We start from the raw sequence: 24,885 nt of genomic DNA, 5'->3' as shown, positions 1-24,885 counted from the left end.
TGGATCCGCTGGCCTCAGAACTGCCCGCACGGCCCATCCCCCGCCAGCTGAGCCGGGAGCCGCCTGTCCCTCTACTGCCTCCCCCAGTCTGCGCTGAGGGGTTTGGGGTCTCCCCGTCTGCCCCCCACTCCGTCTTTCCCTCCTCCAGCGCCTGGCACACGTCGCCCTGTCCTGCAGGAGCACCGAGGGCTCTGGAGGCCCTTCTTGGTCGTTCTGTGACCCATCTCGGCACAGCTCCTGGCATGCCCGGGGCACCTCCTCTGTCACCGTGCGGGCCACACAGCATGGGCTCGGAACAGCCCCGCCGCCGCCCGCCATCCGGGAGACGCTGGTCCTCACTCACCTCTCGGGCTTTGCTCCGAGTTCGCAGCACCGTCCCGCCCCAGCTTCCCTCAGGCTTCACAGCATGACTCCCAGGCGCTGGTCCCTCTGCTGGGCTGCACCCGTGGCCACGGCCTGTCGCGTGTTCTGTGTCCCCTCTTGGCAACTCCCTGCGAGTGGCCAGGCTGCCTGGGGACAGCGGGGCCGGGGAGGCCTGGGGACTGGATGGCGAGACAGCCCACAGGCGGGAACGGACGGGACACGCCTGGTGACGTCGCCCGAGAAACCCCAAACCCCAGTCCACCTGGAGGTGGCCCTTGCTGGCTGTCACGGTGTCTGCGTCACCCCCCCTCCCCACCACCCCAGAGCTCTGCCTGGGTGTCTACTGCGTGCCCGTGTGCCTTGAAGACGACGACGCGGTCCCAGCCTACGGGTCAGCTCAGACCCGCGGCCACAGGCAGACACACAGAGATGATGGAACTCACGGCCCGGCCAGGGCTCTGTTGAGAAGCCTCGCGGGGAGCCCTCCACTCCCCTGGGGACCGAGCCATCCTGCAGAGAGCAGGGCCTGAGGGACGGGCCCTAGGGCTTCCTTGGTGCCTGCCCTCCTGCACGGCTGCTTCCACGGACAGAACGTCCCTTCCTCTCCGCCGCCAGCTGGAGAGCAGCTTCGCATGGCCCACGGTGTGAGCAGCCCTGAGTGACACTGCTTTACCTGTTAACAACTAACTCAGTCCTCAGCTGCAGGCTGGACTCTCCCAGTTCACAACCTCTGACCCAGTTCAACCCCTTTATTCTTTTTTTTTTTTAAATTTATTTATTTTTGGCTGCATTGGGTCTTAATTGCTGCGCACAGGCTTCCTCTAGTTGTGGAGAGCAGAGGCTACTCTTAGTTGCGGTGCGCGGGCTTCTCATTGCGGTGGCTTCTCTTGTTGCAGAGCGCGGGCTCTAGGTGCACGGGCTTCAGCAGTTCTGGCACGCAGGCTCTAGAGCGCAGGCTCAGTAGTTGTGGCTCGTGGGCTCTAGAGCGCAGGCTCAGTAGTTGTGGCGCATGGGCTCAGTAGTTGTGGCTCACAGGCTCTAGAGTACAGGCTCAGCAGTTGTGGCACACAGGCTCAGTAGTTGTGGTACGCGGGCTCTAGAGCACAGGCTCAGTACCTGTGGTGCACGGGCTTAATTGCTCTGCAGCATGTGGGATCTTCCTGGACCAGGGCTCGAACCCATGTCCCCTGCATTGGCAGGTGGATTCTTAACCACTGCACCACCAGGGAAGCCCAACCCGTTGATTCTTAAATGGGGAACTGAAGCCCAGACAGGGAAAGCCAACTGCCCTGGTCATGGGGCTCTTTTCTGAAACCAAGGTGCCCAGTCGGTGAGGTGGGGGGTAGGGGTGGGGGGTGGAGGCAGCACCCACTCAGCGCAGCTCTTACAGGTCGGCAGACGCGCTTTGAAATCAAAGTGTGTGGGTTTGAGGGCTTGGTTTCTGAATAGCTATTTAAAGCCCAGTTATCGGATTACTTAAAAGCTGCTGCCACTAAGGCAGAGAGCACGTGACCGACCCCCAGCCCCTGGGTAGTGAGAAGACGGCATCTGATCTCTTGAGATGGGACGTCCCAGGGCAGCTGGGTCCACCTCACTGGGTTCACGAACATTCTCTGGTGGGTGGCTCCCAGGTATACCCTAGGTATCCTGGTGTTTAAACAAAACTCTACGTGTAACTGACAATATTCTGATGGTTGTGTGTGTGTAAAAACTACATATAAAAGTGTTAGGCTGCTTTACCAGCTCCCACGGACCCCAGACTTTGGCTGAGACAGAGCATACTTTTCTCCAGTGTTATCAGCTGGTGTAAACAGTTTAGGAAAGATAAATGACCAGCCCAGTTGGGCGTAAGAACCTCTGAGATACGAAATTCCAGGGCTGTGTCTCCAGCCCTCAGGGGCTCCTGGAAGGGCCTCATCATGTACCTGCTTCTCAACCATCACCTTCTGGATCAGGTTTCTAAATGGAATCTCATTCTCTTTTGTGTGATCTATGACTGACTGACTGACATGGCAGCCACTCACTGTGTGACTAGATTAAAATACAAATTTAAAATTAAAAACTCAGCTCCTTACAGTTGCACTCTCCGCTTTTCAGGTGCTCAGCAGCCCGTGTCCAGTGGCCACTCTGCTGGGCCGCCCAGTTCTGGAGCATTTCTGCCTGATCCATAATCTCTCTGGGTTTGTTTACTGATGCACAGATGATTGGATCCTTTGTCTGCTGCCTTTGCAAGAGGCCACGACGACTAGGTGGCCTATTAAAAACAGGCCTTTTCACCTGCTCCCCAGGGGCTCTCTTTGGGGCAGAGCCGGTCCTTCTGTCCGCTCTGCTGTGCTCTTGGACTCCCACTCTGACTTGGTAGTGATGAAACGCGGTAGCTTGTCTAACGGACAGGTTGTAGGCAGCGGAGGCATCTGAGGGTGTACACCGCTGACAGTTGCAGCTTTTTCTTTGGCACTTTGCAGAGGATACTGAAATATTACTTCAAAAGATGAAGCGATAGAAATGGAATACGAATCAGTCATTATACCTCATGATGCGTCTGTGAACGCCCTGTACTTAATTTTGGGTTATTACCGTCTTCAGCCCAAGATTAGATGCACGTTTACAGATACGGAAAATTGAACGTCCAGAAGAGTCAGGGTGACTGGGTGGGAGGCCCTGAAATGACGGCTGGCAGTGCCTCGTTCAGGAAGTGCACGAACCTTGTGGCCTTTGATGATTTTTAAAAGCCAATTAATATTTTCTTGTGGCCTTTATTAATTGGCATTTTCCATTATTCTCCAGATCAGAACAACATAGTAACCTATTGGTACCCCTTAAACAGCACACAGATGACAGTGGTACTTGTCGCATCACAGAGTTCTGATGGAGGGACACCTACACGCTGCTGACCCGTGAGGATGAGAAGGGCGCGGAGGTGCTATTCATGGGCTCACAGGGTTCCTGCCACAGGCCTGCAGCTCATCACAGCCCAGGCAGCAGTGCTGGGGCTTGTTAGAAGCATAAATTCTTCTAAGGTGACATAAGAAAATGCTATGATCCCACCATGCGGGTGGGTGCTGGGGAGGGAGGGGAAAATAGCTGTATATCTAAATATATCAATATTTATCTATATCTCAAAGGAAATATAACAAAATGTTAACAGGAGTTATCCCAGAAGTGAGATTATAAATAGAATTTTCTTTTTAATACTTGTTCTATGTTTTCCAAATTTTCTACCAGAACAAAAATTCTCTGGGTTATTTTTATGAGCAGAAAGTGTTATTTTTAGAAGTAGTATTTAAAATGAGGTGTAATGATTAGATGTTTTAATTTTTACAAAGAGACCCTGACCAAACTTGGACTTTGCTGTTTAGCCAAAACCTGTAGCTTTGACTGCCAGGTGGATTTAAAAGGAAACCTCATTTCAGCATATGTTTAATGTACCCAGCAAATGGCAACATTTGAGGTGAAAAAATATTAAAACATACTTTTGTTTACTTAAAGCATGGGATGGATAAATATTAATTTAAGAGTTCATCCTTATTTCTGTCTCAAGAGTGGGATAATTTATCAGTTTGATTATTTGCAAAGTAGAATTTTAGATAAAAATTTTACCATAAAGCCATTCCTTAATATAGTAGTCAAATAATAAAATATATAAATACCTCCATGAAAGACAACTTTTATCTGTTTTTTAATCAAAAGTGGGAAGGGGGTGGTTTCTCAAATTGTAGGTACTTTAACAAACCATAAGTAACTTTGTCTTTAATTAATACAGTCATACTTATGGGATGCTGATTATTTTTAATTATTCAGAACCTCCAAAATAAATATTTATATTTTTCTAGTAGTTAAATGTGTAAGAATGTTTTTTCTTTCGAATGCTGGCATGTTAAAGAGCTAATGTATGTGCTCGTTATATAAATTATCCAAAAAAAAAAAGGCTCCAGGATATGTAAACATGAGTAAACCAGACCTGCTCCCAGAGCTGAGACAGAACAGCGCTCTCTCCCGTGTAGGTACCAGCAGTTAGTCACCAGCTCTGTCAGTTCTTCCCCTTAAGTACTGACAACTCCTGTCGCCCCACCCCCAGCACTGGACGGGGCTCCTACCGTCCCCTCCCTGGATGACCGAATGCCGCCCGGAAGGATGGGGAAGGACGCAGTACAGCCCAGGCGGCCTGGCTTGGGGAGCATCACCCCTGGCCTGCCCATCCCGCCACTTCTCCGCCGTTGCCCCGACCGCACCCAGCCACGCAGACCCCGCGACACCGTCGGAATGCTTTGGGTTTCATCAGAGCTCTTCCTTCAGGACTCGGCTCAAATGTTTGCCTCCAAGAAGCCACTTCTGATGCTTCCCAAGAGCCTGAGCCAGGGCCCTCCCCGCCTCCGGTCACCCTGCACCTTTTCCACAGCCCCAATAAACACCGCTCACTGGTCTCAGTTCCGGGGTTGATTCCTATTTGTTTCCCTGGAGCCTAGCCCAGGGCCTGGACCGTAATAAGCTTATCAATAAATGTTCCATGGACGAGTTCCAGTGCGACCCGCAGATCCCTTCCACGAAGTGTGCCTTCACGTGCCATGTGATTGTGTTTAAAAAAGTTTTGTTGGTCACAGTAGTCTGATGCCATAGAAATGTTTGTTGCCAGTGTTATAAATGTGACCTCGCTGTAGCTATCAACTCTATACCTGTTCCCTTTTAATGCAAGGTTTCACTTATTATTAAGAAAAGTGTTCATCAACATTCATTATTCTGACATTTGCAAAATCAACGGCAACTAATCGCCATTGGAATCACAGAAGGAGGGCGTTTTCACTAGATACTTAGAGCTTTTAAATATTCTTATATGAAATAAAGGCCACTAAAATGAAAGACTGAAAAAGGCCTTCCAGCCTGCAAGACAGAAATAGGGGGCCTATCATCAAAAAATCTACAAACAATAAATGCTGGAGAGGGTGTGGAGAAAAGGGGACCCTCTTGCACTGTTGGTGGGAATGTAAATTGATACAGCCACTATGGAGAACAGTATGAATGTTCCTTAAAAAACTAAAACTAGAACTACCATACAACCCAGCAATCCCACTACTGGGCCTATACCCTGAGAAAACCATAATTCAAAAAGAGTCATCTACCACAATGTTCACTGCAGCACTGTTTACAATAGCCAGGACATGGAAGCAACCTAACTGTCCATCGACAGATGAATGCTTAAAGAAGGTGTGGCACATATATACAATGGAATATTACTCAGCCATAAAAAGAAACGAAACAGTTATTTGTAGTGAGGTGGATGGACCTAGGGTCTGTCATACAGAGTGAAGTAAGTCAGAAAGAGAAAAACAAATACCGTATGCTAACACATATATGGAATCTAAAAAAAAAATGGTTCTGAAGAACCTAGGGGCAGAACAGGAATAAAGACGCAGAGGTAGAGAATGGACTTAAGGACATGGGGAGGGGGAAGGGTAAGCTGGGACAAAGAGAGTGGCATGGACATATATACACTACCAAATGTAAAATAGATAGCTAGTGGGAAGCAGCCGCATAGCACAGGGAGATCAGCTCTGTGCTTTGTGACCACCTAGAGGGGTGGGATAGGAAGGGTGGAAGGGAGACGCAAGAGGGAGGGGATATGGGGATATATGTGTACGTACAGCTGATTCACTTTGTATACAGCAGCAACTAACACAACATTGTAAAGCAATTATACTCCAATAAAGCTGTTAAAAAAAAAAAGAAATAGGGGGCCTGACCGGAGTGTCAGGCGATGCTGGCCTCACAGAATGAGTTAGGAATTCTCTCCTCTCCACTTTTAAGGAAAGTCTGAGTAGGATTGGTATTAGTTCTTCTTTAGACGTTTGATAGAATTCACCAGTGAAGCCATCGGGTTTTGGGCTTTGTCGGGAGACCTTAAGTTACCGGTTCGGTGGGGATGGGATGTGGTGGGGAGGGGCTTCGGGTGTGGAGCTCTGCCTGGAGGCGGCCCTGGGACCGCGCAGACCGGGATCCGCAGGGTGTGAGCTGAGGACCCCTGCACGTGGTCTGGGGGCCAGGGCAGCAGCTTCCACGAGGGCCTGCCACGGAGGAGGCGGCCCAGGGCGGCCAGGCCACCCTGGGCCTCGGGAGAAGGCAGTGTGCTTAAAGCTCTGCTGCTCAGCAAGTGGGAGGGGATACAAAGGGGGGGACCGTGTGCAGTGCTGCTCCCTGGCTGGTCCCCGTGCTTTTCAAGACAGCCTCCTGACGCTGACAGTCTGTTATGACCCAGCCAACAGAGAGGTTTAAAAATAAAGTTAGAGCTCATTTAAACTGCCAAATGCTTAATAATGGATATCATTACTGACTATATTGATATCTAAAACCAGGATTTTTCAATCTATCCATCCAGTGTGGTAAGAGCCACACCAATGCTTTCTTCACTGAGCTTTATCCACGTGGTAAAAATACTGAAAATTAAAACATGTTATTTTCTAAAATCGGTGCTGTTAGCTAAAATGTGTTTTCATTTATAATTCCAGTGCTAGCTATGATTTGGGGGCAAGATTCTTCTACCCTAAAAGGCACTATACAGGCAGACCTCATTTTATTGCGTTTCACTTGACTGTGCTTCACAGATGCTGCTTTTTTTTTTTCTTACAAGCTGAAGGCCCGTGGCAAGACTATCGGCATCATTTTTCCAACGGCATTTGCTTACTTTGTGTCTCTGCATCACATTTTGGTAATTCTTGCAATATTTCAAGCTTTTCATTATTATTATAGTCACAGTGATCTGTGATCAGTGGTCTTTGGTGTCACTACTACGACCCACTGAAGGCTCCGATGATGGTTAGCATTTTTTATCAATAAAGTATTTTTGGGCTTCCCCGGTGGTGCAGTGGTTGAGAATCCGCCTGCCAATGCAGGGGACACGGGTTCGATCCCTGGTCTGGGAAGATCTCACATGCCACGGAGCAACTAAGCTCGTGTGCCACAACTACTGAGCCTGTGCTCTAGAGCCTGTGAGCCACAACTACTGAGCCCGTGTGCAGCAACTACTGAAGCCCGCGTGCCTAGAGCCCGTGCTCCACCATGAGAGAAGCCACTGCAATGAGAAGCCTGCACACCGCAACGAAGAGTAGCCCCCGCTCGCCGCAACTAGAGAAAGCCCGCACGCAGCAACGAAGACCCAACACAGCCAAAAATAAATAAATAAATAAATAAAATAAATTTTAAAAAAATAAAGTGTTTTTAAATTGAGGTATGTGCATGGCTTTTTTAGACATAATGCTATTACACACTCAACAGACTCCAGTATAGTGTAAACATAACTTTTATATGCACTGGGAAACCAAAAAGTTCCTGTGACCTGCGTTATTGAGATGGTCTGGAACCAAACCTGCAACATCTCTGAGGCCTGCCGGTACAACCTGCATCCATGGAGCTGGTCGGTCATTATCAATGGCTGCTGACATCACGGAAGGAAACAAGCAAACACGTGTACCCACCACCACTGCTGGTGAAATGCTCTACCAAACAAAACGGCAAACTAACAACAACAGACTCTGATCAAGGCGGGAAATATAGGACGAAGGGGAACTCAGTCAAGGACACCATGTGGACGCAACCAGCAAAAATCCAGACTGGGGACACCCTCCAGGACCAGTAACCTGGGTTTTCTACAGAGAGATTACAAGGAAAAAGAGACAGGGGAGACCTCTAGATATGGAAATTAGACTCATCACAAGACTGAGCCACCAATTACAACGGAGGGAGCTGGCCTGGGTCCAGATTCGAACAACTATACTGTCAAGAAATTTTTAATGAGACAATCAGAAATTTGAAGTGACCAGGTGATGATATTCAGGAATTACTGTCAATTTTAAAAGATATGATAATTGGCATTGTGGTCAGGAAAAAAAGAGGATCTTTAATATATTTACAGATGAAATGATATGATGTCTGTCGTTAGCTTCAAACTGATCTCGGAGTGGGTTGGGGAGAGATGAAACAAGATTTATAAATGAATTGTTAAAGCTAACCTGTGGGACCAGGTCATTAGATTATTCTGTCCATTTTTATGTGTGTTTGAATATTTCCATAAGAAAAAGTTGAAAATCAAAACCAGGAGAAGGCACTACAGACAGACAGGTCACACCTGAACAATGTGTCGTCTCATGTGCCTGGATTCTGAGTTTTGTGACACGTAAATTGTAAAGTTTTTTTTTTCCCCAGCAAAAGGAATTGTTATGCTTTCAGAAATGCCTTAAGATCATTTCCAAAGAGTTTGAATATTGTTTTAAAATATACTGGGGCCTTTAATAAAATAGCATTTCACATGTGCCCTTCCCAAGCAGTTTGTCCAGTTTTGACATCTACTGCTAACAAAATGGAAAAGCTACATTTTCTTCTGAAAATAATTTTTGGAGTTAGTTGGGGTAATTTGCAAACAATCATGCAGTATGCTTATCTAAGAGGAGAAGCCAAAGACATTTTTGAATGCGATTTCAGAACAGTGCATTTCCTGGACCAAAACATGTGCTTCGGCCTGTGAGGAGGCCGGCACGGTCCCCGACACCCGTGCTCGCACTGTAGCATGGGCCCATCTTTGGGAGCGTTCCCATCTCCTGTGACCGACTCCGCCCCCACCCCGCTCGGAGCTGAACAGAGGCCCCCACTAGGGGTGACCACACGGGCGGAGCCGGGGAGACACACACCCCACGGGAGGCATGGCTTCTGCATGCACCACAGGAAGGACCACACGATAACGAAGGATAATGAAAAACAAGCAGACACGGTGGCCCAGGCTTACTGCGCCAACTGCTCGTATCCCGCTCCTCTCCGGAGCACGCTCACTTTCTCACTCTGCAAAACACCTCTGGCACAAATTCTCTTCTTTCGAACTTGTTAGCACCACCCTGCCCGCCCCGTCCGCCGGTGATCTGTCCTTCGGCACCGAGTGACAGACGTCCCCCAACACAGCCCTCGAGTCTGTCCTCCCAGCTGCACCCGGGCCCCGGCCCTCGGCCTTCCCGTCGGCACAGTGGACCCGCATCCCTGCCCCGGCCGGCCGGCTCCTCCCCGTGTGCTCTTCTTCCTTCTCAGTCATCCCCTTTCCTCCATCCTTTCCCCCTTCTCTACTGTATAATCTACACTGAAAATAAACTTAAAAGACGAGGACGCCCTCTGGAGGCTCTGCCACCCTGGAACCCTCGCCTCCCTCCTCTGCTCCCTGAGGGTGCCGAGTCCACCCCATCAGGACTTTCAAGCATCCCGCTCCTTCTGTCTGGGAAGCTCCTCCCCTTGACCCCTGGGTCTCAGGTGTCACCCCCTCAGAGAAGTGCTCCGCTGCGGGCTCTGTCATGTGCCGCCCAGATCCCCTTCAGGACTGGGACTGATTCTGGCTGCGGGGAGATGGCCCTCGGCTGGCAGCGCTCCTCGGGAATCGCTCTGGCTAAGACCCCGGCCCCCAGATGCTGCCCCAAATCCAGGCAGCTCCAAGGGCCGTCCCAGCCCGGAGGTCTCGGCGGGGGCAGTGGCGGCACCGGGCCAGCCTCTCCCTTCCGTACGGCGCCCGGGCGGCTCTCATCGGCACCCGCACTCGCTCTCAGAGTCAGCTTCCCAGAAAACCCAACCCCTGACCTCCATCCAAGACGTCACCTGATCCCTCGTCACCTCACCTTGCTTCATTCCTCCACGTAGCTTCTAGCATTGATATTTGTGTTTATTTCTCATCCTCTGCTTCTTATCACTAGAACCTAAGTTCCAGCAGAGCCAGGGGCTGGTCTTGTTTATCTTTGCGTCTCCAGAGCCCACACCGGGGCCTGGCCCAGAAGACAGAGTTGTCAAAGGAACAGACGAAGTGACTCAGCCTCTGTGCCTCTTACCGGCTTGTTTACGATTACAGATAACGTACACACAGGGTTTACACAGCACACTTTCCGAAGGTGTAATGATCAGATCACTATGTTCAACCTTACGTCTTCCTTCAGAAAACAATATGAAAACTGAAGAAAATGCAGAAAAAGGTCACTACAGGTCTAAAGGACTGCAGCCATGACCAAAAGCAAGGAGAGCTTAAAACCTGATACAGTCTGGCAAACAATGGACCTACTGTGTGTAAACTGTCATTTACAGATAAACTAAAAACAAAGGGGGGACTGAAGTTAAGGAAGTTGAAAGGCTGTGTGGCAGGGGAATCTGCAGGCCCTGGGAGGAAGTCTCCACCCCACCTGAGGCTCATCACCTTCCTGTGTGGAGGGAAAAGCACCCCGCATCACCAGAGCCTGCTGTTCAGGATCGGGGTACACCGGGCCTTACTCACAGGAGACGTGGTTTCTGGTTTGGACACTGGCGCTTTAAAGGTAGAAGCGTTTTGGGAAACAACTCCTTTCTTTTCTGCAGCCGCCCCCGTGGATGAACGTTCTAAGTAATCTGGCGGGGGAATGACGACGCTGCTTTTCTCAGACAAGTTCATCGTGCTCATGCTTCGTACTGATATCAAGCTAGCGAACAAGAACCAGAGGATACAAGTTAGATGAGACCTGGCCCCTGCACCCCAAACATGCCCAATCTCCTATGGCCAGAACTACGGTGGATTAATAATCCAATACGGTGAGGGAAGGGGAGATTACAACACACACACACACTATATATATGACACTGCAGTGTTTCTGCTGACTTATAAATGTACACTCGAAAGAAATCCTTTAAAAGACATGACAAAAGAAAAGGAGAGGAAAACTGGCTCAATTAGGGGCTGGCTCTTAATTCAAGGAGTTCAATAAGAAAATACAGCAAATGCCTTGAGCAAAAGCATCGAGCACTTCAGACTAAAAAATCTCAGAATTTTAACATCCTAAAAATATTTAGTTTCATTCCTTGGCCACTGGCAGCTGAGCTATTCTGCAAGGGATGGAGACACACAGATGGCTCGGAGCAAGTATAATGGAAGGACTTGCGGGGGGCATCAGGTGCGGCCTCCACGGTCCGCCGGGGACAGCAGGATGGGTCAGGACGGTTGCTCTGACATGGGAAACACTGTGGCCAAGGTGGTTTGTGGTCAAGACGATGCCACATTCAGTTTGGACATGTTTCTGAGGACCCACGCCACATACAAACATTCACGTCTTGGCTGGGAGAGACCTGTCTGCGTTAGTCTAGTCTTGGCTCCACCACTTCCAGCTCCTTGAGCAAGTTATTACACCTTTCCGTGCCCGTTTTCTCAATTTTCAAGCAGGGACCTATCTCACAAGGTTGTATGATGATTAAATGACCTGGTCAGTGTAAGGCACTTTGGACAGTTCCTAAGTGACGGTGATAATGATCATTATCTGGGTGGGATACAGACGTGGGGGGCGGTGTCGGCACAGAGGTGCTGAGTGAAGCCCGTTGTTGTAATTCGAGCTTAGGGAGCAGACACGGTGGCCAAGGAAGCACTGAAAAGGAAAAAAGGACTGAGGGCAGATCCCGAGGACACCTATGTCTAAGCACAGGGCAGAGGAGAGATCTGAAACGGTACTGAAGATGGATGGCTGGTGAAGTGGAGGGAAAATAAAGAGTGCAAGGGCAAGAGAACATTCCAGAAAAAGTGTTCATCAGTATTAAAGGCTGCCGAGTAAGACCAAGACAGAGCACACGGGCCTTGGATTCAGCTGCGGTGGGCGGTGGGGAGACTGCTTCTGAGGCTGAAGGGGGGTTCTGGGGCGCGTCTCTTTCCAGCAGATGGTCAGTGAAGTGTGTGGGCAACAGAAGTCAGGAAGGAAACAATCATGGAGCAGCAATCCCCCACTACTCCACACCATCTGCGGCTTCTCCGTGGGCTCTGCTACACATCCAGATTAATTCCGACACGCCTGAGAACACGAGGTCGAGGTGCGTTTTCTGCCCCTGGGCCATCTGAGCCACAGGCAGGTCCTACCTTGGCTCGGGCACGCTCACGGTCTCCTTCTCGTTTTCCTCCAGCAACTTTGTGTATGACGACGGGAACCAACCCCTCCTGCAGGTGAAGAGTGGGGAGAAGAAGACCTTGCTGGGATGCTCACAGCAGACAAGCAAGCCATAAACACACCCAGGAACGGCTTGGTGACAGCTCAGGGGCAGGCCGGGCCACTTTCATCACAGTCTCTCATAGGTATCTTACATACAGCATTACTTTTATTTGGATTCCCTTTTTGTCTTTTGTTTCCATATTGGTTTTACTTAATACCTGAATAATCTACACAGAAACTTGATTTAACCTACTTCCTGTAAAGCTTATGCACGTACAGTTGAAATGATGACACTGGCATTTAAACTATTCACCTGCTAAATCTTAACAAAGTATATCTTGAGAAATCTGAAGTCACGTGAAAAAAAACATTTAAAACTACTTTCAGAAGTGACTCCTATTTATGCATCAAATTCATCTATACGCGCACACACATACAGAAAACAGCTTGGGAATGACTGGGAATAGAATAACCGCAGTTAACTAAACTATAACTATCACTAAGCTATGAGCCTAACTGTGGTGAAAATGCTAATCTGCCCACAAGGAAGACCTGCTACGAGGAGAGACAGCGGCCCTCTCGGCGGGGGACCGCCGGGCCCCGTGCGGAGGCCCCTCCCGAGACCTACACTTTGGTGTCCTCATGCTCTCCGTACAGCCAGCCGTCCTTCTCCTCGGAGACGAGCAGCGTGATGACGTCTCCCTGCGCGAAGCTAAGTAAGGTCTGGTTAGTGCCGGCCGTGTGCGGAAAGATGGTTTTCACTTTCTGCTTTTTTACCCTGTTCAGTCCGGTGGCAACAGAAACCGACCGCTGTAAACTGGGGTCATCTGAAGAACCTGTCAAAAATGAACCGAGCAGTGATGGCTTTTCAAGGAAGGATGATCAGGCAAGTTCAAAGGAGCCAACCCCAGGAAACCACCCGCCCCCATCTCTCCAGCACCCTCATTCCACTGAGACGCCAAGCGGATTGTATTTCCACACCTCCACCTGTGCCTCGATGGACAGGGACAGCAAGGGACAGCAGCAGAGCCATGGCCCGAGGCCTCTCAGAGGAGGGTCCCTGTGGCGAAAGGCTCTTCTCCAGACCGAGAGGATAAAGCACTGTAGCCAAGCTTCATCTGCACCGATTCAATCAGGATGGCTCTTAAAGAGGCAAAGTGCTCCACCACCAAGTGGCCCACTGCTTTCCTTGCCCCGCTCCCCGAGAACAAATCACAGAGGCGCTGTGAGGCACCAGCTCAGACCAAACTGTCCAAGGCCTGTGCCACAAAAAAGAGAGAAACTGGAAACGTAGACGTTCTTGCTGCCACGGCTGCTCACCTGCGAGCGTGGCAGGGATGTGGTGAGGACGAGTCACGTGTACGGACCCCTCCCTAGGTGCCGTGGCAGAGGCGGGAACCAGACGGAACCAGAAGCGGGCGGCCTGGCGCCATGGCCTAGCGCTGCGCTATGTCGCGTCCCAGCTCAACGCAGCCTGGTATGTGCCAGCCCCACCCCGCCAACCCCAAAATTGGAATGGAAATATTTGTTTCCAGATTTTTTTTCCACTCAAATTTTGCTAGCCCACTATTTACTATAAAACAATGCAAAATCTCTTTCTGCATCATTCTCGCAAATTCTTAACAACTACAATGTAAACTTTGCTATCTCTTCAACATGCCGCATACTCTAATTACCTCGGCTGTATTGAATTCAATGATTTTCATTTAGTTTTTACCAATAAGAACCAAAGAATCATTTGAATGATTGGGCTGCACACAGCACTGTATATTTTAACTGTATGTTATATGTAACTTATAGTTCTTCAAAGGCAAATGGCTACAGAGTATCATCTTTCCAGCTGACATTCTGAAAATCCCATCTCTTCCCCAAGAGCTGCACGCGCTGGACAGCCTGCGGGCTCTCGCGAGCAGCACGCCGTGTGACTGCCACAACTTCACACCCAAGGGGCCCGTGAGTCCCCCCCACAGAGACGGGTCTGGCGCCACGACAGTCTCGAGGTCCTGGGTGCCGAAGACTCTGTGTAGGCAGAGTGGAGCCTAACCAAAGCCAGCTGAAATGCCTGCAAACGATAACTGGTCCCAATTTACTGAAATGGAGTCAACCGGGTTAAGAAATTTAAGCAGGTAGAACCTAAGCCCCCAGAAAGCATGAAAGGCTCTGTTAGAGACGATGAAAACACTGATTATAATTCAAACGAAGCCTACTGCTAAGACTGATAACCATTAATTTTGTCATGTGAACTTCTACAGTTTGTTTCATTGAAAAAAAGAAATTTTAGTCCAATTGCCACAAATACGTAACACAGCGCAAGGCTCTGTAAGTTATATCCCATTTCTTTTAAAATATAACACCTTTCAATAGGATGTTCACTCTATGTAAACATCGATCTGTATATAGAATTAGCATGTGTCAAAGCAACGTGTCTTATGGTTTTAGAATAAACCTAGACCCCATCAGGAGGTGTGAGTTCCTCCAAGCCAGTGTGGAGCAGGTGCTACCATACATGTGTATTTACCTCTATCTCAAGGCACACTTATCCTAAATATTTACAAAATTTTAAAGGTACTTTAAAAGAAATCCAACTAAGTATCTTACCTGTTGAATTATATTTTCTTTCTGAATTCTGTGCGACTGTGGCTGGGTTATTAAACATATCAATCAAAGGGCTCGTTGACGCTCTGGCTGAAGGAGCCGAGGGGATCTTTGGTGAATATTTAGAAAGGGTGTCATAATCTCGCCCAACCTGTGAAAAATTCCTTCTTAGTTTAACATTAGTATAACACAGCAATGGCATTAGACAGATCCCCAGGACTGTTCTGCATTACATGCTTTAAATTCCATTTTTTTCCCCCAATTTTTTGTAGGGCAATGCCCCTTTTTGAATTATTTCAAGAACACCATGTCCTTTTTTCCATTTTTGTCTTTTTTTTTTTTTTAAAGCAGTTACTCCCCATTCCCCCCCCCCCCTTGAAAAGCACTCATCTCCTTCCTGTCCCTATGGATTTTTAGGTTCCCTTTTAAGTGCTGCTTGGCTAAAGGCATCTACATTTAAAATTATTTTTCCACAGAATTTTGAGTGCATTACTCCATTACTTTCTAACATCTTGTTTTCCAGAATCAGTGGGATTCTCTCTTCTTCGTGAGTAATCTATTTTTGCCCTCCCTGAAAGTTTTCAGAATCCTCTCTTTATCGCTAGCATTCTGCCGTCTGTTGAGGTTCTGGTCTTTTCCATTCAGCCAGGATCACCCTGCCTGCGGCGTTAAAGGCCAGGTTACCGCGGTCATCTCCACCGGGACCTCGGTTACAGCAGGGCAGGGGGAGAAGTGGTGGGAAACGACAGTGTGTACCCGTGGGCCAGCCGCGGCCTAAGAGAGGGAGAGGGTCAATGTTTGGTGCCCACGCTGCTGGAAGGATAAGTCGCCATTTACTGGACGGGAAAGACTGAGGAGAAGCGGGGTTAGAGGGAGAGCCTCAGGTATGTGGTTTTGGACACGCTGAGCGGGAAGATCCCCACTTGACATGCGGGCGGTGAGGCCCCAGGTGGCAGCTGGACGTACCTCCTGCGTTTCAACCCAGCTAACATTACGTTTATCCTCTTTGATTTTTTCTTTTAAATCCGGTTTTTGCACTGTATTTTGGGAGAGTTCTTTGGCTTAATTTCCCAAGCTGATCCATTCTGCTAAGGAGCCCAGCTGTTGTTTTGGGGTGTTTTTGGAGGGGACGAGGGGGAAATGAAAAACTTTAATTTTAGAAAAATTTTGAACAGGTACATAAGTAGAGAAAACAGCACAATAAATCTCCATGTACCCAACACCTAGCTTCAACAATGACCAATCCATGGCCATTCTCGTTTCCTGTATGCCCCATCCATCTTCCCCCACAACTGGATTATTTTGAAGCGAATCTCAGACATACCATTTTAACTATAAATAATAATCCTTTTAAATTTCTAAGACAGCTGACTCTTCTCTGTGGTTGTAATAGCCTTTCATCTCTTTTCTCCTCTGCCCTGTTGGCTCTGTTGCCCCTTTTACTGGGCATTCCAGTTTTTACTTTGGTGCGTCTTTTTATGACACTGGTTTCCCCCACCTGTTCAGTGACCGCTGGTTGTCTGTCCATCTTTGTACTGGGTGGCGGTCCCCATTCTGTTTACTGTACACGACAGTCTGTATTTTCCCTGTGCTCCTGACGGCATGCGATGTGGGGAAGAGGCGAGACACACCCCCAGGAGTGAGCCCCACCCTTCAGTCCACACATGCGGTTTCAGTTCACAGACGAAAGCCCGGGCTGCCTGTGGTTTAGCACAAGTGGGACAAGCGGAGGGACCAAGCAGCCTGGACAGCCTGAACCAGCTCCCCAGCCGACAACACACAGGACACCCCAGCTTCTTCCCCGCTTCTTGGATCCACTGGCTCTGAACTGACGGCTCCACCCTCCGCAGGAACCTTGCCCTGCACGTCTTCCCTGGGCCTGAGATGTCCTTCTATTTTCATTCTGCACACGCTGACCTTGCCTTGCTCGCTCTGGAGACTCCTTCAGCGTTTCTGGTCCATTGACAGCACGTGCTCTTTATTTGCCCACGCGGCTATGGATCTATTAGGCAGGTTGATGGCTGGTCATTAATATCTTTGCTGTCATTTCACAGGGCTTTATATGGACAGGGAGGGTGGACTGACTCATGTGTTCAAACTACCTGCTGGATTCGAATCTCCACACGTGTTTGTGAAAAAATAATAAAGCCCATGTTCAAAGAACAGTGAACTACGATGCTTGAATTCATTACCTGGAATACTGGGGTGATTGTTTTTTTCCTCAGGTGCCTTATGTAGTGATGAATGGCACCAGAGTTTTGCTAATCTGTGTCCTAAGACACTTTACACTTCCTTCAATGGGAATAAACTTATAAAGTTGGAATCATTACAATTAAAAACAGTATCAGTAAAAATCTCCAAAACAAAGATTACAGTGCTAACACACTGTGAAACATTTGCACATCTAGTTTCAAATCTGAAGGTAAGGGGATAAAAGAAAAGGTAGGCCCTAGAAGTAATACAGGAGGACCCGTGATTTCCACTAACAAAGAAGGCCTTGGTCTGTCGTGCAAATTTGGCTGAAATCTTATTAGCAAACATAAAACCGAAATCTTGAGGAGACAACCAGCTCTTACCATGCTGCTTCTCTCGATCATGGGTGAAGGCAGAGGTGTTCCAGACATTGGGGTAGAGATTGGGGTCTTAATTTCTTCGATCATATTCATGATTTTCTCTGGTACTTTGGTGGCATCACCACATGTTTCTTGCCACTTAGGCAGTTTGGAATTGATCAATTCTGCAGACTATAAATTCAAAAGAAACAAAACCAAAGACAAATGTGTACTGTTGGAAGGACTGACACAAATTACAAACACTACTAATGTTCCACTTACCACTGGAAGTGTGGGAGCTATGAGTTAAATTCAGTGAGGAGCTTAAGCACCTATGGGTATCTGCTGTGTCTTATTTGCTGAGGATGTAGGCTCCTGTTCTAAAGGAATTTACCGTCTCCCTCAGGGTGAATACAGAGTTCAAGACTAATACCAGGATTGTACATGATTCAGAAGAAGTTCAAAAACTAAAAGGGAAGGTGGAGCAATCCGTCTTAATCCCCATGTTCCCCCCGCGGCCCCAGAACTGCCAATCCCCGCTGTCTTCCTCCCACGAGAAGCACCTCTGACCGAGCGACAGGACCAGGAGTGGACTCTGTGCGTGTGTGTACGTTCGTGTGCACTGAACACTGTCCTACGTACTTCATCCTTGTTAATTCACTGCATCTGCCCCACAATCCTAAAGTAGGTACCATTCTCATCCCCATTTCACAGATGAGGAAACTGAGAACTTTGAGAGGCTAAGTAACTGGCTAACACAGCTTTCTGTGGTAGATCCAGGACCCTGAGGTTTCAACTACTGGGACCTCAGGGAAACCGGATTGGCGTGTTAGAGGAGTGAATCAGACCTGCCCTGAGAAGTTCCTCTACGGGACAGAGGGACTAGAGCAGAGCACGGTGGGTCTTCAGAGTCAGGGGCACTGCTGAGGGGAAGCCCCGCCCACAGGCCGGCTGGGGCTCTGGGGCAGGCCGACCATGGGCTTTGCAGAAACGCTGGGCTGCAGAACAGAGAGATGCAGAAGGACAGCGACGAGACCCCTTAGCCCCAGAGGCAGAGGCATCTGTCCGGGTTCCCACAGCCTGGCTCTCCCTCCAACTGGACTCCCAGACTCCCCGGAGCCTTTCCGAGAACCCCTTTTTCCAGGGCGGCAATCTAGCTGGAAAAGGGAAGTAGGGGATCTTTTTTGAAACTATTTTCATAACCACCACACTGTTTTCATCTAGGCTCTGTGTCCATCAGAAGTGGGCTGGGGGAGTTGGTGTAAATCCTAAGCCCCGCCCCTCACACCACCCTGTCTCCTGCCTGTGACGCAGACACACCGGGGACCAACTACTAAGCCTGCTTCACCCAGGACTGGGATCAGGGAAGGCACAAAAGCGGTTTCAGAGACTTGAAGAGACTTCTGCTAGAGAAAGGAGGAGACCTGGCTTGCGTCACACTAAAAAACGTAATAGGGACTCAAGGTTAAGTGTAAGAAAGACTCTGTCAACAACTAGAGCTCTCTGGAAATAGGCCATGTTGCCTCATGACACAGCAAGTACCCCATTGCTGGGGGGTGGTGTCACCACAGAGAGCTTCAAGGTTGCTTCTGTGCCCCTCCGGCCCACGACCCTGCCCCAATAGGACACTGTCACCATGGAAACATTAGTACATACGCACTGGTGACAAAAGCGCTCATCTAATGCAGCATATTTTTCTTTCCTGTAACTATCTGAGACCTTAGGTATTTAGATTTGGTAGCTGAATATTCCTTAAAGTTTCAAAAACTTTATGGAATATGTAACCTGTGATATATGCATACCTACAAGTCCAAGTTTTTTTTCCCCCTGAAAGGAGGAAGTTGCGCTATATTCAAGCTCTTACAAAGCTTCTCATATCACGGAGTGCTCTCTAAATTACTTTATTATGAATAACAATGAATATTTGACTTCAGTCAATGCTAGTTCTGGATGCTTACATAAGCCCAATAGAATTCATTATTTAAAAAACAAAAAGAGAGAGGAAAGTAAATTTAACACACGGTTTGTAATGATTCCTGCAAATATAACCTCACAACTGCACGCGCTGAAGGAGGGGGATAAATCCAGTCACGCAGCTGATGCGACCTTGAACAGACACACAACCTGAAGAGGAGTGAAAAAGGAGCCCCCACCAGCTGTCCTGAGGCTGTGAATGGGGTCTGTGGCCTGGGATAGAATTTCCAGCAGCCCCATCTACATGGACCCCCAAGGTGAGCATCTCAGGCCACCCAGGTGGGCTGGACCTGGGGCCTGCCGGAACTCACCCCGTGGTTCTGGGGAAGACACTGATGTTGAAGATGCGTCCGAAAGAGTCTGAGAAAAGCTGACTCATGGGTGAGAAAAGGAAAACAGTGCCGTTTCTCAGTTATTCATTAAATATGAATGTGTTACTAAATTAAACAAGCATTTGACCATTTCATCGACATTTCTAAAAGTTTACACATTCAAGTTGGTCAAAAATTATTTCCTTGGGGAACTTCCCTGGTGGTCCAGTGATTAGGAATCCACCTTCCAATGCAGGGGACGCAGGTTCAATCCCTGGCAGGGAACTAAAATCCCACATGCCATTTGGCAACTAAACGCACGCGTTCTAGAGCCCGCGCGCCGCGATGAAAGATCCTGCATGCCACAGCTAAGATATCCCGTGTGCCGCAACTAAGACCCAATGCAGCCAGATAAATAAATAAATAACTACTATAAAAAATTTATTTCCTTGGAATCTTCTCCCTGGCAAAATAAGCCTTTTGCTTTATATTTGGGCACGTATGGAAGGTGAAGCATTTCAAGGGCATTTAAATATGAATAAAATTAGTCCACACAATGCAATTTGCCACCACACCCACCTGTAAGTGATATTGATGAATGTGATTTGCGAAGCTGCAGTGTTTGTCAACTAGGAAGCAGAAGCGCCTTTTCTCTTCAAGTAGAGCTTCTTTGCAACCATCTGCAATAAATTTCTGGATTTCATTCTGGCGAGAAGTAATGGTTTCTACATACTAGGAAAATAAATAATAATTATACAAGTATGACATGAGGAATCAAATAGCTACACAACCTGACACTTATCTTCTCCCATCTTTATGCTTGGTTTATTTTGATAATGGAGTAAGTGCTAAATGCAGATAAACATTAGACAAAACGACATACTTGTAACCTGATCTGAGCAGATGGCAAATTCTCATTAAGATCCCTGACTCATGCTTGGAGAGAAGTTGCCAAAGGCCTTACATTTCACTGGGCAATTTGCACAAAATATTACTTTGTAATTCAGGGATATGATCATGTTTTATTGGAAAATCGTGGGACCAAAAAGTTCGGAACCAGAAAGTTCAAGTTCAAATCCCAGTTCCAAGTGCCAACCATGTGACTTAACCTAAGCCTCACTTTCCCCATCTGTAAAATGGAGATAGTAATGCTTACACTGGGGAGTCCCTGACCCTCCCTGAGTTGGGAGAAGATGCCAATGCTCTTGACTAATTATCCTTAATTCCAGGGAACTCTGCAGCCTTCAGCTCCTACCAAGTTGAAATGCTTATTTTTAACTTTCAACAGCTGCACAACAGTGACGGATAAAGTATAGACTGACTGAGGTGAGCACACTTCCCAGTTAACTGTATAAATCATCAACCCCAAAATAAAGTAAAATAGTGCTGAAAAGTTCACCTCAATCTCCTTGTGTTCATATTTGAGTGCATTTCGTCCTCCTTGACTTTTCCTTCTGATCTTCTTCAATTCAGCTTGAGATTTCTCCAAAGAATCTAATTTATTCCTGTGTTCTGCTTGGTATCTTTTGAGAGTCGCCTGTAAGTTAAACGTTGCACTTATTTTTACTGCAGCACCAGGCAAAGTGTCAGGCGGTTACTCTTGCTGCGTTTCCACTGGGCGTGGTGGCAACAGGCGCACGCTTCACGCTGCCCTGCCTGGCTGCAGGTATCCCCACTTCACACCACCCCCCTCCGCTCCGTCAACTTCAATGTCCTGTCCTGAAGTTCCCCGTTTATACGATGAGCCCCTGACCAGAAGGGCAGCTTCTCGGAGGAAAACAATGTCGTTTCTTTCTTTCATTCCTTTTTTCTCCAAGGTTTTTGGACCCTGGGTAGCCTGTAAGTGCTTTGGTGAATAAATGAACAATATCAACTCACACACTCCTGACTGTTTTATGACTTAACGATTTCAAGAAACAGAATGAACAAGAGCCATCGCTTCCGGTGATTCTGAGGGCTGTGAAACAGAGTGTTCTGGAGCCTCACAGACCTGGGTTAGAATTCTGGCTTCATCCCTCATTTCCTGTGTGATCTCAGCAATTACTTAATTTTTCTGAAATCCATGCTTACCCTCTAATCTGTACAGTGGGGATAGTAAGAGTACCTATGTTACAGAGTTTCTGTGGGGATAAAAATCAGGTAATGCACGTAAAGAGCTTGGTATTACATCCTCCTGGCCGCAGAGCGCGTGCACGCAGGGCAGCAGGACGACTTCAGGGTGACCCCCACCGCTTACTGCCATGCGGGGCTCGTGGAGAAGAAGGGGGGCTTCGGGTGGCCAAGGAAGCAGCTACTGTGCAGCAGAAAGGCGAGGCGGAAGGAGCAAACTGCTGGAATCGACACTGCCGTAGGGCAACAGGGGAGAGACACCACGATGGGACCCGGAGCCCCAGGGGGCCCCAGACGGCATCCTCCCACACGGCTCACGTCCGCAAGTGCCGGTGTGTGAAAGCAACAGATGCACTAACGCAGATGCAGGTGTCATCCACATATGCGTGTTCCTTGAAAACAATGTTTTCCAGAAGTGTATGATTCCCTGCAGGATTTCCTGCTATGCTTTTTAGTAAAGATCCCAAGCGTTAGCACTTGGCCCACTCAGCCCAAAGGGACCTTGTCGGTGTTATGTGGCCGTGTACACACTCGACGGCCAGCTCCATCATACCTGCTGCCGCTGAGTCAGCAGTGGGGGAAGTTGTCCTCGAGCTCAGCCATCAGGCAAGTGCAGCCTTCGCGAGAGCTGGGCCCCCGGCCCCGGGCTACCTCCACCCACGGGAGGTGCAGCACAACTAGGTACTCACGTTCATATATTTTACATCAAGTTCCGTCTTCTTCTCCAGCTCATGGATAATCTCCTTATGGAATTTTCTGAACTGTGAACGCAAGGAAATGAAAAATTCAGACCAGGTGTGAGACTTGAAGTGAAATAAAATTTAAAAATAAAAAAGTATATTTGGTAAATATAAAAACAGTTCACATACATTTTCATCAAGGCTCTCGTTGAGTTTCTTGTGGATACTCGAAATCTCTATGAGAACGTGGCCTGTGGACAAAACCAGGTACGTTAGGGCAAAAAGCCACTGCGTGGTTTTTGTAAAGATACAAAGGGAAGTAAAGTGGTGGATGAAGCCCAGTCCCCGGCTGCTCCCAGAGCAGGTGGGCACCAGCCCCGTGGCACTGGGAACACCGGCTGCGTCCTGACAGCGGGGGTGGGTCAGATGGACGCAGCTGACAGCAAACTTACTCCACAACATCGCTCGTCAAAAGCACGCCAACTCTGTCTTCAAACTCACGCTGTTCTCTCGCCATTTACTCATTCCCTACGCTGAATCCTATTTATCTGGTTTAATTGTTAAATTCTCTTACAAGAGATTATTTTGGTCATTATAGTACTAACTGTAGGAACAAGTGACTTATTTTCATCTAATCCTGGGTAATCTGATTATCTGTCAGGCATAAAAGATAGAGGTTATTTTCTCTTTCTCATATTAGTTCTCGTATCATTCTGGAAAATCTCAACGCCACGGGAAACTGCAGCAGGGACAGTGTTCTGCCTCGCGTCTCCTGGGGCTGCACCGTTCTCTGAAACGACTACACAGAAGAGAATGTTCCGGGACAAAGGAATGTTGCTCCAAAAAAGCAGCGAGATGACCACTTGATTTGCAAAGCACATGTCTTGCGGCTCGCGGCAGAGCGCTGCCTCCCCGCTTTTAAAGGTGAACAAGAGCCCCCCTGCCAACTTCTCTACAGGAACCAAATGGGTCTGACACCCAAAAACTGGGAGAGAAAGAGTTATTTGGAACCACCACCAAATCATCCCAAACCACAAAACGTGCCAAGCGGACCATCCTACGGTTCGGTGGGCAGACAAAAAGGAGTTCTTTGGGCAAACTGAAAGGCTGTGGATGAGGGAGAATGAAAAGGACGACTATGGTAGACACGGGGGAAGAGGAAAAGATTACTGACTAGACTCTGGCTTCAGCGAGCACCTCTATGCGAATGACTTTAGTACGCCCGGTTCTGGAAACATCTGAAGACATCTGACTCTAAGGGGGCAGCCCAGGCTCTTCCCCCATCTTCAGACTCAGAAATTCCACCTGTCCTGAACACGTCCACCTGGATGTCCCACTAGGCGCCCCGTATTCAGCAGGCCTACAAGTGAACCCCACCCTACCCCCATCTTCTCTAATCCCAGCTCTTGGCTGCCAGCCAGCCAGTCATGAGGGGTCGACACCCCGCCTACGCGTCACACCCAATGACAAAGACTCATTCCCTTGTGCCATCACTTGGGCCACCTCCGGCATGGAACCATGCCTCTTACTCACCCTGCTTCCTTGGGCAACAAATATGCCAGCCCTCCCCTGCCCAGGAGAGAAGGCACTTGGGGATGACGTGAAGTCGATGTTCGCTCGATGACCTGTTCTAGGAGAAGTGGGGAGGGGTCTCCCCAGGCCCTCTGCCCCACACGTTTACACCTGCCAGTTGGACCTCTTAGGAGGCGCCCTCCTCCTTCAAGCTCTTCTTTCTCATGACTCCCAGCTTGTTCTCTTCTGGATCTCCTCCCTCACAGGTGCCAGGGATCTTTCCAAATCTACATGTAAGATGTCACTCCCTCCCATGGGGTCCCAGATGAAACAACTCCTCGGCCTGAAGCCCACCATGAGCAGTGTTGCTTAAAATAACCATGGTGGGTGGTGGGGACAGAGCATCTCCTGGAAGGATATAACCATGTTAATAGGTGAGAGGTACATGTAAGTCCCTAAGCACCATATGATTCTAGGAACATCTGCTGGATAAGCATGAGAGCGAGGGCAGACACGTCCCCAGCACTCATGGTCCACCTGCCAGGGTATCAAGGTACCCGCTCTGCATCCTCAGTGACACTGACTCCATTTATCCCATAATTCAGTTCTCCTAAAGCTCAACATGAAACAAATAAACCAGAGTTCTTCACAAAGGAAACCTTTATATGACCAAGAATATAATTACATTAATATGTCATTTCATATATTGAAATAATCTGAGTTACCTTCACATCTATTTTAAATCCATAACTCTGAGTTGGAGATGAAAAATAAACAACAAAAACAAAAACCACTTCAATTAATTGAAAATCAAGCACTCTATCCCGGGCAAATCAGATCT

General features: G+C 48.3%; 1 protein-coding gene across 3 annotated transcripts in view; it reads right to left on the bottom strand.

The window, feature by feature from the left end:
* The window catches only part of BAIAP2L1 (BAR/IMD domain containing adaptor protein 2 like 1), an 85,223-nt gene that overhangs the window by 4,874 nt on the left and 55,464 nt on the right, over positions 1–24,885 (bottom strand). For 2 of the 3 annotated variants that reach the window (XM_082359699.1, XM_082359700.1), the window contains 9 exons: positions 22,722–22,783; positions 22,542–22,613; positions 21,143–21,280; positions 20,323–20,475; positions 17,483–17,650; positions 14,910–15,057; positions 12,940–13,147; positions 12,242–12,319; positions 10,646–10,826 (listed from right to left, as the gene is read on the bottom strand). In XM_082359699.1, coding sequence (XP_082215825.1) covers positions 10,646–10,826; positions 12,242–12,319; positions 12,940–13,147; positions 14,910–15,057; positions 17,483–17,650; positions 20,323–20,475; positions 21,143–21,280; positions 22,542–22,613; positions 22,722–22,783 — 1,208 coding nt within the window. The remainder of the gene's footprint in view (positions 1–10,645; positions 10,827–12,241; positions 12,320–12,939; positions 13,148–14,909; positions 15,058–17,482; positions 17,651–20,322; positions 20,476–21,142; positions 21,281–22,541; positions 22,614–22,721; positions 22,784–24,885) is intronic. The other variant, XM_082359701.1, reaches the window with a different exon arrangement.

The sequence above is a fragment of the Balaenoptera borealis genome (assembly GCF_965194805.1).
Source record: "Balaenoptera borealis genome assembly, chromosome: 16".
NCBI classification, from domain to species: Eukaryota; Metazoa; Chordata; class Mammalia; order Artiodactyla; family Balaenopteridae; genus Balaenoptera; species Balaenoptera borealis.
The sequence above is the reverse complement of the archived record's forward strand: the minus strand, read 5'-3'. Positions and strand labels throughout refer to the sequence as shown.